Here is an 18,847-nt window from a genome sequence, read left to right on the forward strand (position 1 = left end):
CAACAGAACTAGGCACTTGCTGTGACAAAGTGGCACATTTAGACAAGCCTTTGTGCTGCCACAGTGGGAAGCTTGGACTGGTGGGGCTCACAATGAGGTTTTTCTTTCTGGTAAAATCACAGTCCTCACCAGCAAAGTTCAGTTAAAACTTGTTCCTTCTGTACAAAGCAGCTGTATTGCCAACAAGCACCAGGGGAGGGGACAGTGCTGTGTTTAAAAGTGGAACAGAAGTGGAGGTACTGACACACAGGTACTGCAAGATGTGTTGTGTGTACAGTAAGTACAAGTACTGTAAGTACACTTGTACTTGTTCCTGAGGGCAAGACAAGCAAGGGCAGATGATTTGAGTACTGACTATATGGCTTCTCTCTCCTTGCTTGAGTGTGTGAACATGGATTTTGTCCATTCAAAGTACCTTGGTAGTGTAGACTTCTGGCAAATTAATAAATAAATCATCTGAGTTAAATTATTTTAGTACTGGCATAAGATTATTGTACACTAAGAAACTTTTTTCAGGAATGATTGAGGCCATCAGGAGTAAGGTCTCCAGTTGGTGGCTCATATGACTTTATGGCAAAGCGTCTGTTATCCCCTCCTCTGCAGCAGAAAGGTGTTTGAAACTTATCTTGACTGCAAACAACCTCAGAGGTTGTCTGCTATGAAAAGAGAGTTTCTCCTCAACCTGTGATGAACGCTACTGGTAAAACAGCTGCAGTGCCTGAGTGTGCTGCACTCTAACCCCAGGTATTAAGTCACACTGGAGCAGAGAGAAGGGTAATATTTCAGGTGTTTGACTTCATGCCTTCTCTTTCCAAAGCTTGGAGTTTGGCCTGTTTGCAACCTGGAAGCAGTAATTAGGAAGAGGTTTTCTTATCTCTTGTCTGTAGGAGCTGTTTCACTTCCCATTTCCTTTCCTTCTGCCTTGGGTCACTGCCTGTCACTGGCTTTTGCTGGACAAAGCACTTCATCGAAGCAGGCCCCGTCCTTACCCTGCTCCTTGTTCACCTGTTTCTTCAGGTGGGAAGTTGTCTTGTTAAGGCCTGTTAACAAAAGGAATCAGATCTGTGCCCGATCTCCTGGGACACTGCAGAAAGTAGTTTGGGGAGTTTGGGTTGCTGCTCCAGCCTGGCTGCTGAACCACAGAAACATAGCCCATTTTCCTCTATGTTTATTCCTACAGCACCCTAAGTGAGAGTCATTCCTGTGTATGGTGTAAAAAGAGGAAATGCAGACAGGTGTCAAACTTGTAGGTTCTGAAGCTCAAAGTAATATTCAAATGGAAAGTTTCTTATGCTGGTGCAGTCAAATGCCTTGGTTTGATTGAGGAACTCAATCGTTAACAAATTTAAATCTCTGTTTTGAAAAACAACCAAACCAGAAACCAGTTGATCCACAAAGGATCAACTCTAAACCCTAAATTCTAGAAATTGAGTAAAATATACAGGCTATTCTGATTATTATTATTATTATACAAAACACCCCAAAAGGTAAAGAGCAGCAAGTGTATCAGCCCTTATAGTTTTCCCGGTCTGTCTGGGAAAACCAGCAGTGCCTCGGGGCTGATCCCCCCGGGCCTGCAGCTGCTACTGCCACTGTCGGTGCCACCGGGAGCACCGGGCGCGGAAGACTTGGCGACGGGGCGACTCGCCATGCACTCATGGCCTCCGCTCCAGCCCCTTTCCCCGTTATTGCCCGCGGAGACGAGCCTCCTCGTGTCCCCCGTCCCGGCCGTGTCCCCCATCCCAGCCGTGTCTCCCATCGCTCCGTGTCCCCCATCGCTCCCGGGGCGGGACCCGCGCGGAGCGGCGGCCGCGGCGCCCCCTGGCGGCGGGCGGTGACGGCGGCGGCGCTAAGGCCCCGCGGCGGCGGCGGCGCTGCCGTGTTGACAGCGGCGGCCGCGCCGGGAGCTGCCCCGGGAAGCGGGTTCGCGGCGCCGGTTCTCCGCTCCCAGCTCCGCTATGGCCTTCATGGAGAAGCCGCCGGCCGGCAAGGTGCTGCTGGACGACACGGTGCCGCTGACAGCGCAGATCGAGGCGAGCCAGAGCCTGCACTCGCACACGGTGAGCGGGGCAGGCCGGGCCGCGGGGGCAGGCGGGAGCGGCCGGCGCGGGGGAAGGAACGGAGGGAGCCGGTAACGGGGGGCGCCGGGGGGTGCTCGGTAACGGGGGGCCGGCCGGGGCACGGCGGGAGCGGGGCTGGGCGGGGGCCTGCGCTGAGCCCGCGGCAGTGGGGCCGGGGTGGCGGGAGGTGCGCCGGGGCACCGCGGGCTGGGTGGGGGCGAGGGGAAGCGGTGCGGGAGGCGGCGGGGCCGCGACCCCGCAGCGGGGGTTGCAGCGGCCCGGAGCCCCTCGGTGGGATGCGGCGGTGCCGCCGCCGCCGCTTGGAGCCGAGGGTCGTTCGGCTTCCTCGCCCCCTCTCTGTCCGCGGGGTTCCCGGGGGCAGCGGCAGCACCCCCGGCAAGGACCGCCGGGGGTCTGCGGGGGCGGCCGCTGCGGGGTTCGCCCTGTCTCGCGTCCGCTCCGAGCGAGGCCCTGTGAGTGATTGTAATTCCTGCTTTCCTCGGGGTATTGCAGCCTTTGGAGCAGAGATGGGCTCTGGCTGCCGCGTTTCAGTGGCTGTGATGAAGTTACACGTGAATGGGCTGCATTTGCCTCCGGGTCCTGCCGAGTGGCTGAGCGGAGGCGGTGAAGCTGCAGAGACCCCGCAGCCCCAGCCCCTCTTCTTTGCTGTGGGGAGCGCGGGCACTCGGAGAACAAGCCCTGCCGTGACTTGGTTGTCACAGATTAATTCTTTTGGGATGCCTAGGACACATGCACAGTGCTTCCATAGGAACTGTCTTTGAGCATGCAGTAACAATCCACGTTCTATAATATCCTGTTTGCAGTTATTTTCCACTTTAAAAACTGGGTTTCATTATGGTATGACCAAGCAGTAGTGTGAATCAGAGAACTGGCTGTCATCTCTGACATTTGGTTGAGAGCAGGGTTGCTGGAGAGGAGGCCAGAAGTACCTCAGCAGCAGGTACTCTAGTGGGAAGCTTGCTTTAAATGGAGAGAGGGTTTCTTTATACGCCTTACATAGCTCTCATTCCTGCATTGTGGATCGCTTCCTGGTTCCTTGCATCTGTTGCATACCCTTAATCTGAATGAAAATAACCATAGGTTCACCATGGGGTATACAACTAATTTACAGATTGTCTTATTAAATACTCTTCATATAAATAATTCACACCTAAGAAGTGGTTTATTTTTTGTCTGAGGAACTCACATTTACTGATGTTCCAGTCTTTCTCTGAACAGAAGTTACCTATGAGGAATTGTCTAGTAGGTCTTGTGAATCTTGTAGGCTGTGGCTCTCAATTGTTGCAACTCCTTTTCTTATAAGTAGGACTAGAGAGGTTTATTTCCTGGCATATGTGATGCCTTTTACCTGTTTCAATAGCTGAAGGACTGGGTGTGCCAAGTCCTGTGAGAAGTTGTATAACTCCTAATACTCCCCAGTTAGTAGGCCAGATTAAGTTTCATTGGTAACTTGTTTCCTTATTATGCTTTTTTATAAGTGCAAATGACAATAGTGTTTTGTGTTCTTTCCTTTGGTTTGCATGATTCTGGTTAGAAAAGAAAAAGTCACAAAATTCTTTTAGAATGATCACTTGGAAGAACTTTTTCAATCCAGACTCTTTTCTTGTGTCATCTTGTCTGAGGGAGTGCGATAACAAATGTTTCCCCCCCACCCCCCCCCATCTTTCATCTCTGTATTCTGTTACTAATGGGTGTGCAGAAAAATTCTCTACTGTTTTGTTCTGATCTTTTCTTAATAAGAGAATGCTGGAGCACCATGCCTTTTGATTTAAAATCTGTCTCTAAGATACATCTATTAGTAATTGTTTGTTTTACTGCAGAAGCCCTGTTGATAGCTGAAAGATGGCTTGAAGTGTGTGTAGCACAGATGGTTTATATAGAGGCAGTGTGGGCTAACAAAATACAGGAAGCCATTAACAGAGACTTGGTTTCTTATTTGATATAAGTGGACTATTCTGTCATTTTGGATACTTCATTTTATGTCCCTGGTGTCTGAATAGTTTGTTTATTGGTGGGTGATGCTGTCCCTGATTTGAACTTTCCTGATTCAAAATAAGCTGAAGAAATAAATACTTGTCTCTGAAGAGGTGTGTAAATGAAGCCCCTCTAAGAGATAAGGCTTGCAGTGTTTCTGTGGAGCCTGAAGACTATATTTTATTTTGTTAAATTTTAGTTAGAAGAAAGTAGATTATCATTAACTGAATGCTTTTTAGTTTAGTTCCTCATTCCATCTCAAAGTGGTATCTTCAGAAGATGTAGATCTATAAAATCCTTTATCCCAAACTAATGTTTGGAGAACCTAGGCCTGTACTAAAGCAAAGGTAGCCATGAAAGAATTTTCTATAATTTTGTCAGCAGTATATATTAAGTTTTTATAATGCTGTTTAGCATTGCAAGAGTTGTTTTAAACATGGGTTTGTATTTTTTTCCCTGTAGATCATAGCTTCTAGAAGCATTCCCATGAAGATGGCTTAGGCTGAGTTTAGGTGCAACCTTAACATGGCAACTGAGCTAGTAATTATGTAAACCTTCTGTTGGTGCTGAAAATAGCCAGTCTTCTGAAAAAACAGCTAAGGAAAAGGTAAAGAATTTCAGGAAAAGCTCTGTAGACATGGTGAAATATCACACAGAAGACCAAAGCTTGTGTCTAATGAATACTTTGCTTGTGTATTGTTCTAAGCAGTTTCTGTTAATTTAAATTTAATACAACAGACTGGGTAAGTGTAAACTTCATAGTGTTGAGTCAAGGGCTGTACTTGGCAGAGGCTGAGTTTCTGTTTCCTGAAGCTGAAGGTAAAACTGAAAACAAAACCTGAAACTATTACGATCTTACTTGAATTCTCCAGAAACCTAAGAAGGGATTAAGCTACTATTGAAATTGTACTTTTGAGGATTTCCAGTTTTTCATAGTAAGAGTATGTCAACCCTCTGTAAATGGGTTTTTGGATTGTTGGGGAGCCAGCTGCAAAAATATCTGATAGGCTCACAGGCTCAGCATGCTTCGTTGAAGTCAGAAGAGCTCAGAAGTTCTTACTGGACTTAGTACATCTGAGCTGGAACATAATCTCCGTGTTTTTTGCATTGCAACAAAGAAATTGTTCACTGAGGTTTTCTTTCTGTGTATTTATTTCCAGTCATAATAGGAATAGGAAAATGATGTCTTTCTGTGTTTGCAAAAGTTGTTTACCCAGTTAAGTGTGTTACAAGCAGTTTGAGTTCTGTTGGAATGTCCACTTAAATGCAATTAATTCTATAGTGTGGTGTTTATGGAGTCCTTTTCAGTTTGAGAGCCAAAAAAGTACATATTGCAGGTGCATTCCAGTGGCATCTCACCTAATAGATTTGAAATTACAAGAGCAAGCCCAGTCAGCTTCGTCTCCTTCTTTATGCTTCAATCACTAGCACTGCAGAGAGAGGGTAACTGTAATTTCCAGGGGTGTGTTGGGCACCTTTCCATAGCCATGAGTCAGTCTCTTTGTAGGTCTCTGTACCATACCTTTTGTAGGAAATGAAGTTTTCTTGCTGTTGTATTCCTTGACTTCAGTAGGAGCAGGATTAAATCCAATATATTAAGCCATTTGCAAGTGTCTCGATGCCAAATGTTGTGTTCTGACAACAGAGGCAATTTCAGCACTAGAGCTTTAATAAATTTTGGCTGTTAAACTTGCCTCATATTGCAATATTTCATCTGTGTGTTCACTACTTAATAGTGGCTTCTTTCTAAGCCTTAAAATAGAATGCTGTTTTTTTCCATTATAATCTAGACATTTTCCTTATTAAGAACGTCACATCTGTACCTGCAAATATTTTCAACAGTAAAAGTACTGGTGAGTTGTACATGTTCTTCTGAATATTTCTTAATTCTTTTCTGAAGTGATTTTCCTTTTTCATGTGTTTCATATTTTGAAATCAAAGTAGTGAAATAGCCAGCTTTGATACAGTACATTGTTGTCTTAAAGGCATTTGGAAATGAACAGCTGAAATAAATCCCACTCCTAACAATCTTTCAGAGTTTTTAGTTTTCCTTAAGCAATGATGAATGTTGACACTCATGGCTCTTAGATTAGAAAAATGTTTAAAAAGCATTTATATTTTTCCTATATTGTTCCAAATAGAAAAATGGAGCCACATATTTCTAGGACTGTAGGATTTAGTTTAAAAGCTTGTAAAAGATTTTGCACATCTGCTTTACTAGGAATTCAGTCTTTTCAAGGCTGCGTTCACTTTGCACAAAAAAACCCATGAAGTTAGTTTTAGATATGGCTTTACACAGGGAACTGTCATAGTTCACTTGTTTGAGGTTTCAGAAATGCAGTTCCTCCACTGGACTTAGTCATTAAGCTTGATTACCTCTCACCTCTCCTCCAGCCTGAGCTCATAAAAGATGCCTCTTTCATTGCACCTAATTTTAAATATTCCAAACTTATGGCTTCCACTGGTGATCTTACTAAGTTACTATTGCATTTGTAGGTCCTGTGAAGATTGTAATCAAAATATTAGTTTCCATTTTGTACTTTAGTAAACCCTAATTAGAATATTTTTGTTGGCTACTGAATATTTCCTGAAAAATAGTGAGTAATTTGCCTTTCTGGTGAAGATCACAGTAATGCAGAGCACTGAATATCTGTGATTTCTCATTGCCAAAGCTTTTCGTCCTCACTAAGTTTCATTACATGTAAATGTGTGTCCTATTTTTTCCCTGCAGTTGTCCTACTTGATAGCTTTCACTTATTGAATGGCTGACTCATTACTACAGAAGGGATGTGTATGAATGGTGCAACACAGGCACACACATACCTGCATTGTTTAGAAAGTAGGGAAACACCAACCACTGCTGCTGCTCCTACCTCAGATGGGCTTAATGGCAGGTTGTGCAATAGCAAATAAATGCTGTGTCCTATAACAGAGAGGCCTCTGAGGCTGAGCAGCTCTCCTGATGTTGTTGCTACTTTTCACATGGGAGATTTTCTAAATAAACATTTAAAAGAGCTTCTTACTAGAAATTGTTCCAATCCAGTCTATTTAAGCAGGGATTGTATTCATGCTTAATTAGGCTTTCCTCTCTTTAATGCTTATAAAATAAAGCCCTTTCAAACTTTTAGTTGATGTGACCTGAAGGTGACCTGGATCTTTATAATGGTTGGCTTTTCAAGCCTGTTGGATTAAACAGATGTAAAGCAGAAATCTGTGGAAAAAGGGACTGACTATCCTGAGCTGGAAATTTAGAGACTATTTGCTTGGGTAAACAGAATGTATTACTCAATATTGTTGAGACTCTACATTTTATTATAAGTATCTCTTAACTCGCCACTTTTTTCCCCCCTTTTTTGTCTCTGCAAAAGCCTTCTTTCCTGTCTGCTTCCTGTTTCAAAAACTAGGAATGGTGATAAAGAACAATTGTTAAACATTTGGAGTGCTTTGCTGTGCAATTTTTACCCAGGAATGTTAACAAAATTTTGCTAAGCAGCTCTGAGGTGCTGATGATAGTGTTTTAATAAGTGCTGGAACACCAGAGACTAATCCTGGTGAATTTTTTGGGGAAAAAACCCCAACAACAACAAAAAAAAGACTTAAAATCTTGGCTCTGCATGAAAATGGGTAAGTTCAGGATAACATTAATCCCACACAGTGAGTGTGAAACTGTTACTGGCAAAGGACTGGAGAAATGCAGTGTGGCTGTCACTGATCCATGTGGTTATTTGGAAAATATTCCTTTTCAGAAAGTCTATCCAGAGCTCTGTAGTACTAGGAAGAAGATTTTAGGAAATGACAGTGTGCAAATGGGGTCATACATGTTTCCCTGGTCCTGACCTCCTCTGCCCAGCACCCATTTCAGCTTTTTTTGACTAATTGGAACAGCCAGGAAATGATCCCATAGGTAAAACTGCTTTCCTTGGCATCTTTAAAAGTGTATTTTGAGCTGGTGCAGGAATATCAAGGTTGTGTCATGAAGTGGCTTGACAGTACTGATAAGAAGAGCGGTGGGTGTACAAACCTTACCTGTGTGGAGAGACTCAGGGAGGTTGTTTTGGGAATGGTTTTGTGGCCTGCCTTGCTGGAGGCTCCTGCTGACGGTGACCTTGCTGCCCGTGGGCAGAGCAGAGCGGGAGGTTTTCTCTTCTGCAAGCTGAGACCTTTCTTTCCCATCCAGCAGCTGTTAGGGCTCCTTTGAAGTTATTTGGTAAACTGAGTCATAGGAAAAATTCTGAGCTATTCATGTAGGAGTGAAAGATGCCATGAGAATTTCTACATGAGTGTAGCTAACATAGACTTCCCTGAGCCTGGTTTTTGATGCCTAAATTTGTTTGCAGGAGTGAACTCTGGTAATTACTAGCTTTTTCTGAAGGTATTTCCACCTTAGTTTTCCTATGTTAGATGATGCTGCTAAACAGAAATCATCCTTATGCTTTCATTTATTTCCTATGGGCACAGTCTCAGTCCCATTATCAGCCTGTTTCAGAAGAAGATTGTTGTATTTCAGGTTTTTTTTCCTAACTGAAACAGAATTTGGCAGAGTATTAAAGGCTTTTGTGCATTTAGACTTGAAGAGTTGAAAGCTCTTCTCTGGTCCTATGGGAAGCATATATCAGTGGTACTAATTATAATCCCACGACAAGCTTGTTGCCGCACAGAGGCAATAGGAAGTATCAACTTCTCACTAGAACTCAGCATACTGTGGGCTGCTGATTATGTATAGCCGTGGCAGATACTGGGAGTGGGATTGCATTTCTTATCCTAGCTTTTCTACTATTGCTGTTCTTTGACTCTCAATCCCCAGCTTTGGGGGAAAAGCCCCTCAACCAAGTCAGAAGACCGTTTAAGCTTTTTCATTAGTTGTATTGATCGGGTAGTGCTGAGTTGGACAATAACTCATTATAGTCAGTGTTGATGGAGAGTGTGTGGTGGGGATTTAGCTTTTTCATACAGACAGAATTACTCGGTCACACCTGGAGAGTCTTTGCTCTTCTCTTTCCAGTTGCAAACCCTGTGACATAAAAAATGGACTTGATTAGTGCATTAGGCCACAAAAGCAGATATGGATGGGATCAGAAAATGCTCAAGTTAGTGTGGAGAAAAATAGTTTTGGCCCAAATATATGGTTTTTAAAATCTTATTTTGAGAATGAGTTCTGAGTCCTGAGCTGTTTATCACAAGGCTCTCCAGAAGAGCAGTGTTGACCAGTGTGATTGTGTGCAATAATAAGATGCTTTGATGGTTGTTTAATGAGTTTATGTTCTGCATGTCCTGGAGCATTTTCTCGGGGCACAATAGAAAATGACAGTCACTGAATAAAGAGCAAGTGCTACAAGGGATTGAGCAATAACTCCACTTCTTTAAAAATCCTAGAAAAGATGAATGACTGCACGTGGTGAATCATCACTGGCGTGGTTTTTCAGAGAAACAGCCAATGTTCCTTTGAGATTTGATGAATAAGCAGTTGCTGCAATTTTTTGTGTGTGTTTGAAGTAACCTCTTCCCAAAATGCAGCAACGGTCACAAAAAAAAAGAAAAGCCACGTTAGTAGTGAATATGGGTTTCCAGGTGTTCCAGTAATTGATTTCTGTCACACAGTTTCCAAAGATAATTACACTGGTTGAATGTTTTCAGCTCTGTGGATTTATGTCACTATTTATGAGGATTTGGGCTTCTTGTTTTGAAGGAAGATACCATAATCATGATTTCAAATGGGTAAGAGGAAAGAATATGGAGGGACCATGTCAGGCTGACTTTCTGAAAATAGAAGATCTTAATTTAACAGTTTTGAGTCTCAGTTTGTGATATCTTGGATTTCTGTCATTTCCAACTAAGCTGCTAGGACAAGAAGTGTTTTAAATCACTCTGGTTTTCATGCTTACTAGTCTTGTTTCTTCTGAAGGCTAAGTGGTTCCTTGCTAACTTGCTACAGATATTTGAGAGCTCTGATAATGAAGGATATTTTAAGTGAATTTTAGATAATAGAATATAATTTTTGCCTCAGCAGCACTGGGTTTTGGAAGGAAATTTCTGTAAATAAAATCTGGATTAGGTACGGTTGAATACACACTGTAATGCCAGCTGGTAATATTGCCTTTGCCTCTTGTCTGGAACAGTCATAATTCTTGATTTATGCTACTTACTTGATATGTGTTAAATGAGAATTTAATTCTGTGGAGGGATTCTCTGATATATCTCACTTTTTTGCATCTGATAGTATATTTATGTTTTTCAGTGTAACAGCTTTTAGTTTAATTTCATTTGAAAGAGGGGAATTAGTTCTGTGAGGTTCAGAAGACAAATTCAAAAACCAGAAGACGCTTCCCAGTACCTGAAAGAAGTTACTTATAACTGAATGTAGTGGATTTTTAACTATGCAGCTGAATTGATAGTAGTTAATGAATTCAACACTGAATTGAATTATCTGCTTGGTTTGCAGGTACATGTCAGATATTTATTGTTACAGAATTGAAAAATTAGGTATTAAACAGAAGTTGCTGGAAGTATATTTTTTGAATTTCTTATTTCAATATTGTTTACTCATGATCACTGGGAATGCAGCATTAATTTTAATAACTGAAAAAAATGCTCTGATCATTCCTTTTTGTTTGTGTAAGACTCCTATTCATGCAGCCAGTTCAGCAAAATTTTGGTGGCATTTGAAATTGAAAAATTATGCAGCACTTCACATAAACCATATTTGGTAGCTTGTTTCTGGGGGGGTTGGTGGCACTCCTCATTGTTGGAAATTTCTTTTTCTCAGGCAACACTGTACTTTTTGGTTCTCCATTTTCATGTTTTTCAAAGTAAGTTATGTGGCCATGGGATTAATAGTAATATTAATAGTAAGACTTTACTACACAGATAAAAAGAGCTGCATTTGTAGAGTTTTATGTATACTAATGACAGAGAAGTATCTATTACTATGCTTAGCCCAGATTAATTTTATTTTCATAATAATTAAATATCTGAAATGGAGATTATGGGATCCTATAGGATTATAGGACTCTATATATCTATATTCTAATCTACATATGTAATATAATATATATTCTAGTATATATCTATTATAGGATTCTATATATCCATAGCATCCTATGGGTCTATAGGATTTCCTTTTCTAGAAGGAGGACTTGCCTTGTTTATGATCTTTGACATATCAGAAGTGTTTTCAAACTGAAACAGTAGGGGTAAGTCGGGTACTTTTTTGAAGTATGTCTGAGTAGGTGTAGGAAATACTTTATACCTATTTTTGAGATAACTGGATAAATATCAAATAGTGATATTGCTATACTGACCAGATATTTGTGACTAGGTATTAGTCTACAAAAGATATAGTGGAACTTGAAATGAAGAGACTGAAAAGAATTGTGATTTATGAATGTAAGTGTGGTGGGAGAATAATTAATTGTTAAAATTCAGAAGTGTCTCACTGAGATTTAGATATATCTGCATAGCTAATATATAAATATTTAACATTAAGTATGCATTATAAATGAAGAATTAACATAATGAGAAACAGATAGGTTCTAGTTACTCAAGCACTTTGCAAAGCTTTTGTGGTGACCATCCTAGTACAAAAATAATGAGAGGCTGTGCAGCTGTGGGTATTTACTGGCATTTTACTTCATTATGGTGGTGGCAATATTTCCTGGGGGTATCTATTGTTGAATATTGGAGGTGAGGAGAGAGAGGTTTCTTCAGGTGTTGTGGGCAGAGATGTGTGCTGAGTATGCTTTTGCTGGCTTTTTCTGTAACTAAATTAAACTGCTCCAGTGCTGCACAGGTGTGCAAGCTCCTGGAGCTCTCCTTGTCTTCTATGCTGGGGAAGCAGAGCAGAACAACTGTTAGGGATGGGTCTGAGCAAACTCAGCTCTGACCTTCCCCAAGGTTCTGGATCTGAATTTTCTGTTTTAATGTTAGTTGTCATATTTGAAGAAGTGCCTAATAACTTACTTCAGCTCATTAGTTCTAATTTCTAATGACTTTTTCCTTTTATTAGGAATACATAATCCGTGTCCAGAGAGGAGTTTCAACAGAAAACAGTTGGCAGGTAATTTCTTAAGTTGTAGTTAATGTAAGCAGGATTCTTTTTTTAGGAAGAGTTTGAAAATTTTCTATTCCTAGCTTTTAAAATTTGAGCTGGAAAGAGAAATGTTGATTTGGAATTGAGAACATGAAGTGCTTGAATTCTTTTGGTCAAAACTTAGAGAAAAACAATATTGCTGCCAGCTACAGAAGGCAAGTTGTCTGCTGCTATTCTGAATATTCCAGGAAAAATGCCTGTCATGTGTTTCTACAGTGTGTTGGTACAACCATAATTTTAAAATCTCAACTGCCAGTTTGCCTTTCTCAGTGCTAAAATCATAGCTCTGCTTATACAAGACAAATGAAACCAAGAGGTAATAATGAAGATGAGTATGAAAAGTTGTTACATCTAATAGGGCAAAAATGCTTGTTTGCAGACAACTTTGCTCACAAGTACAGTTTAAGATAATTTTTAGAAATACGTTATCTGTCTGATCGAGTTGTGATTAAAAAGCCTTTTTTGCTCCCTGGCAGTGTGACATAAATCCAGCAGTTAGGCATTTGTACAAAAATTGTGAAAAAAGATGATTGTAAATGGGAATTACTTTTCTCTGATGGGATTTTGAGGAGTAAAATGCTAATGGAAAAAGTAATTTGTTTCCTGAACTTTGTATTTTATTTTACAGATTGTGAGGCGATATAGTGACTTTGATTTGTTGAATAACAGCCTGCAGGTAATTTTCACTCTTCACATATAAATAAAAAATGTCATTAGAAGAATATATTCAAAATTATGATGTTTTTGCCTTGTGATATTTTTATATATTGTGGTGAAAAGAAAAAGAATTTGCATAGCTGTAAAGAGAAACTGTGACTTCAGATGTAACGTGAATGTGTACTTATTCACCCTTACGTTTTCTCTTGTAAAATTTGAATTTTAGCATCAACAGGATCAATTTATATAAAATGGAGGAAATTGGCAGAATCTTTCCCTTCAGTCCTGTGACTTGTTCCAGTTTTATGCATTTTTATTTGTTCCTCCTTTGATTTGGAGAAAGCCAAGGCACATACCAGTCTTATAAATTCAGCATTGAAGTGCTATGTGTCCCATTATTTATACTCGTCTAAAAGCACTACCAGATGCTGCTTCTCATGTGATGGGTTTCTGTGTCACTGAGGAGTGTTCCTTGGTCAGACACTGGACTTACTGTGTGTTTTCTTCTGCTTTTTAGGACAATTATTTCTTTTTAGTTTGTGTGGGAAAAAGCAGGGTATGTGAGTGTGTTTGGGAACAGGGGGGAAGCAGCAGTGATTAACAACTACAGGAGACAAACTCATTACTTGAGATTTCCATACCAGGCAAACAAGATAAAAAGCGAACGACAAGATTTGAGGATAGATTTTTGTGACTTTAAAATTTTTCCCTTGTTAAACGTTTCAGAAATTCAAGAGCTTAATACTGCTTCCACTTCCTCCCTCCTTCCCAAATCAAATCAACTATCTGCTTGATGAACCTTGGTGAGCAAAACCCTGTAAGGGTGTTAATTTGTGTGTTTTGAGAGCCCACTGTAACTGCTTATTCTGCTACAGGTGGATGGGGGTAAATCAGTCATAATTCAACAGATGCAGCATGGCTGCCTTTTGGACTTATTCTGTTAAATGTGCAGTAGCACATAGGAACTTTTATCATGACCTAGAAACCTCTATCTGTGATGTGCTGAATAAATGCAATACAGAGGTGTCTCCTGCTCTAGAGACATCCAAGATTTAAAATTAGACAAACACCCATGGGACCACAAGGAGCTGAGATGGTACTAGTCATCAAAGTACCCTGGGGTCATTGTGGTCTTAACCATAGTTTTGATAGAGATCACAGAGAAAAAAATTTGTGGAAGTTTTAAAAAGAAGGAGGAGTTCACTTTGCAGCCACCTATAACAAGCTTCTCTTAACTGTGAGGGAATAGAAGTGTTAAGGGGTGAAAAAGCTTTGTTGCCTTCTCATTTACCTTTCAAATGAGGCAGCTTTAGTAGAGAAGGCAGTTGGGACCTTTAAGACTTAAAATCCAGAAATGACAGGTACTGCAAAATTAGGCCTATGTGGAAAATCTGTTAAGTGAAGGTAAATAGGTTATGTATGATGGAGGTAGAAAGAAAAAGCCTTTGTATCTGAAATAAAGGTGAATGATAAAAGTGGAGGATCCAGGAAATTATCTGACAGCAACTTTGCAGAGTGGGACAAAGGAGAAATTTGAAACAAGAGAAACTAAGATCCAGGACAAAAAAAAATCAGCTGCTTGGATGACTGGAAAACATTAAAAAGAATTATGAAAATGTACCTCTGACTTTAATGGGAAGATATGAGAGGGTGGCTAAATTAGCAGGCCATGTGCTTTAGCAGTTGGTTTCCTCCGTTGGCTCTTTTCTCCCCACTGGTGGAGTTTTTTATAAATTACTTTGTGATGCTGGAGCTGAACTTTCCTCTTCCATTAAGACAACACAACACTTTCAGATATTTCTGTCTAAATCTCTAAGGAACAATATTCCATCACAATACTCAGGTCCCTTGACATGTTTTAAAACTCTTTAAGCTCTCATCTTGTGTATATTGAAATTAAAGTAAACAAACTAAACTCTGAACAAATAAGATACCAAACCCTAATCTTTTCCCTTCAAAGCTAAAAATCTGCTGGAAGAACTGCTGGAGCTCCTTTTTGGGTGTAAAGCCCAAGTTCTCCTAATTCTTGTGGCATACTTGTCCTCTCTGTGTGTTTGTGTGTATGTGTTTGAGCACAGCTGCAGTTGAGTTGGAATGTAAATTTTCTGTTCTTAATCTGGTACTACCTGTGTGATAAATGTAAGGATTGAGAATTTCAAAATTGTCTAGGCTAGGAATGCACAGTCCTGCCAAATACCTTGGAAAATAGTGAAGTGTATATATATGACCCTGATTTGTATCAGAAAGTTTTAAGACAGGTTCCCTGAACTCTCAGTTATATCAGATTGAAAAGCTTCTTCCAGATGGTTCTGCATTTCTTCCTCTTTACTTATTTAACAGAGATCAGTGGAGATCATTGGCTCTTCTGTTTTGTCAAGTGAAGTGCTGGTACTGGAAGTACTGAAATTCACAGCAAGATATCCCTGGCTTTTGTGAAGCATTTTATTGCAGCTTTTGAACAGACATTCCTGAGCAGGCTGTGGTTTGAAGATAAGAATGTTAATTCCCAGGTTCTTCCGTGGCAAAGCCCATCCTGGCTCCAGTGGTGAGCTGGGGCTGCTGAGAAAGTAGTGTCTGAAAGCATGTGAGGTCTCTGCAAGGTCAGGCCCTCAGTGAGGTGTTCTGTGGTGGAGTGTTCTTGCTGTGCTGTGTGTTTTGGCAGATTGCTACAAAAACCTGAGCCTGAATATTACTTTCTGTTGAAAAATAGTAGAAGTCTGATTTATAAGTTTTAAAGCAAATAATAGTGGTTGGAAAACATGTAAATTAGTTTCTCTCTGATGGTAACTAGCTGTCAGGTCAAGAGGGTAAAGGTGATGATGATTTGACATGCTTTTTAAGTGAGTAATATTAGAAAAGGATTTAGTTCTTGTTTAGAAACTCAGTTTTGAATTGAAATGAGTGGTATGCCAAAGGAGAGTTCTGTTTGCTTCTGGTGCTAAAACTAATTTGGTGAATTACTGACTGTAAGTGATATATGGTTGCTTTTGGTGTTTTTTACCCTTGGTTTTTATTAAGAGCTTCTGTAATTCAGACTTAGTTATTAAAGTTCTTTTTCAGTCCATAACTTGAAGTCAGAAAACGAGAAATAGGAGAAGTGCTAAAGTTAGCAGGGGACAACTCCTGTGTTCAAGTGAAAGAGGTAGAAAGGAAGGGGAATGCTACTTCTGCCCCAGTTTGTTGAACTAATCCGTTACTTTTTCCACTGGTTTAAATAAAAGTTGTTCAAACACCAGAAGTCCCAGTCTTTTCCCTGGTGAACTGTTTCCTTTAGAAATGAGGTTACTGCATTTGGTGTAACTGATTCCTGCAACACAATTCTTAAAGATAACTCCCATGGAGATTCAGCTTACTCAAGGCAGGTGCTTTGATCTGCAGGACAATGATGTGTTAACAACATGAAAAATGAATTCTGGCAATTCACATGATGTAATTGAATCTGAACACTAAAGTTGATCTCTTTGATCTGATTTACACAAAGCTTTGAATTTTTTTCGTTGTCCTATTTTGAAGGATTTCTCTGATTTTTTTTCCTGAGGTTTTAGATCTCTTGTGTCAGTATAAAACAATTAGTGTACATCCCCTGGTAGATTGCAGCTATTTCTGTGTTGAAAGATGTATAAATGTTTAAAAAATGTACAGGAACAAATTCAGAAGATAAAATGGAAATCTGCACTGTATTTGAAATTACATATTTAAAATACTAACAGAAAAGGCTTAACATTGCCTAAAAATACATAGAGGCAGAGGAAAGTTACTAATCTGCACTTGATGAAATAAGAAAGCATAAATCTTACCCAGAAATAATGGTAAGGTGTGAATTGTTTATTTGCTGTGGCAGAAGTACGTGATAGAAAGAATTTGGCTGAAAACTGTAGTCATTTAGTATCTGAAAGTTTTGGGTAGTGATCTTGAATGTATGACTCACTAGCAAAAATTCATCTCCTTGTATTTTCAGTGTTGTTCCTCTTACTAATCTCTTCACAGTGGGATGTGAGCTGTCATCTGACTCTGATAATGGTGCTTAGGAAAAATATAAAAGCTTGTACATACACAGTACAAAAAGAGTTATCCAGTAGTTAGCGTGCTGCTGAGAGACTTTTGCTTTCTGGGTTGCTAGTTTTATATCTTTTAGGCATTTTGAGAGCAAGGTTATTAATCTTTCCTCTCTTTTTAAGATCTCAACTCTAAGTCTACCTCTTCCTCCAAAAAAGTTGATTGGAAATATGGAGCGTGAATTTATCGCTGAAAGACAGAAGGGACTCCAGGCCTATCTGGATGTAATTACTACCCATCACATACTGTCTAACTGTGAACTGGTAAAGAAATTCTTGGACCCAAACAGCTATTCTGTAAATTACACTGGTAAGTAGAAAATACAAAACTGTGCTTCACTTTGACTTCAGCATGTGCTGTGTATCTTCTGTGAACGCTGGCCAGGATCTACACTGAAGCATGGAGGGAAGAATCTTCAAAATTATCATACTATGCATGTGATTATTTATGATAAGGCTTCTCCAGCTCCATGCATGGATCCTGCTGGGATTCTCAAATATAAATATTTGAATTATTTCACAGAGGAGTGAAGAGAGTCAAGATCTGTATAAGTAGAACTTGGAGGAGGGGAGTTGGTGAGAGTGACATCTATTTTTCACACTTCAAAATAAATTAAAAGGGTTGCTCCTGGGAAGTAATTTTTCTGTCAGAGTGTAAGGTGGTGTTAAATTTGTCAGCTTAGTATTCTGTTAAAACAGCCCATTTTCTGAACACTGAATGTTTCAACAATTGTGGTTATTTTGTCCAGCTCCTACCCTTGCTTTGGGGTGTGAGACTTTTAGAACTAATTGTTTGAGCTAGGTTGAGTACTTTTTCAAGGCTAGACTAAGCCAGACACCCTCTTCCCACAGATACTGGAAAGTCACTGTATTCCTTATAATTATATCCCAGTGATCAGTTTCTTCATCACTAACTCTTTGAATTCATCTTGCTTCAGCCATTAGATATCAAAAAATATTTGTCTTACAGACTGAAAAAACTTCCTCTTTGTGATGAAACCCACTCCACAAATTTAGTTCATAGGCAAACCAACTCTGCAAAATGCAAAGCTTGTTTTCTTAGAAGCAGAGCCTACTGAAGCAGGAACTCGCTGCTTCCTTTTCACTTGTCCTTTTTTCTCTCCCTTTATGTAACATTCTTGTGTCTTCAGCTTCAAAGTGCAAAGAACATTTCCCGATGTGATAAGCTGTGCAGGAGTTGTAAATTATTAGTAACTCTTTAAGGATGCAGTTTGTCTGGCTAGTGCTGAGCAAGCAATTTAAATTCTCAAGGAGGCATTGTGACTTCTGTGTTAGTTCTGAGCACTTTCATCAAGATTGTTTTTCCTGCATGTTGCTGAGAAGCTGGTGACACATGTTATTGTCTATGATCTTTAGAGACACCATCAATTTGTGATTTCTTAAATACTGGAGCAGAGACATGATATTTATTATACATTTTTTCTAGCATATTTCTAAAGAAAGAAGACACAATGCAGAGAGATCAGTGTATCTTTACCTTTTTGCTATGTTTCTGTGCCATTTTAGAGAAAATTCCTTGTTGGCATGATTCCCTCTCTCCCCCGCCACTTCTCATTGAGATTTCCCCTCAAGTCACTTCATGAATAAACTGGTTGTGTTCCCAGCTGTGGGAGAATTCACTAGCCACATGGGTGTCCTCCCCCTTGGCCCCCCAAAATGTATGAAGACTCATGGTAGCTAGCCAAATACCTCTGCCTGCACAGAAAAGAGCACAATAACATATAGTGAAACAGAACTAATTAGTTTACATAAACTACACTTAGTAATAGCAACATAGATGTATGTCAAAGAGATAAAAGCACTTTTACAGATGTAGCAGAAACACTTGATGTTCTAATGTTGTGTACACCTAGTGTGGGAAATCCAAGCTGTGATTTAGACTTGGAAATGTAGATCCAGTACAGATAGAATGGAGATTGGTAAGCTGGTAAGTAAGTAAGATTGGTAGGATAAGTAAGTTTTCCAAGCAGTGA

At 40.1% G+C, this 18,847-nt stretch overlaps 1 protein-coding gene across 7 annotated transcripts in view; it reads left to right on the forward strand.

Annotated features, from left to right (window-relative positions):
• The first annotated feature begins 1,875 nt into the window (after positions 1-1,875).
• PXK (PX domain containing serine/threonine kinase like) overlaps positions 1,876-18,847 on the forward strand; it is a 34,402-nt gene continuing 17,430 nt past the window's right edge. For all 7 annotated transcript variants that reach the window (XR_015773724.1, XR_015773723.1, XM_014251658.2 and 4 more), the window contains exons 1-4: positions 1,876-2,060; positions 12,058-12,108; positions 12,770-12,817; positions 16,977-17,163. Coding sequence is in view for 5 of the 7 variants with exons in the window: in XM_014251658.2 (XP_014107133.2) it covers positions 1,959-2,060; positions 12,058-12,108; positions 12,770-12,817; positions 16,977-17,163 (388 nt within the window). In the remaining 2 variants the exon portion in view is untranslated. The remainder of the gene's footprint in view (positions 2,061-12,057; positions 12,109-12,769; positions 12,818-16,976; positions 17,164-18,847) is intronic.

This window comes from Pseudopodoces humilis, chromosome 13 (genome assembly GCF_049639895.1).
Source record: "Pseudopodoces humilis isolate 2021_Gansu_Grassland_sample_001 chromosome 13, ASM4963989v1, whole genome shotgun sequence".
NCBI lineage: Eukaryota > Metazoa > Chordata > Aves > Passeriformes > Paridae > Pseudopodoces > Pseudopodoces humilis.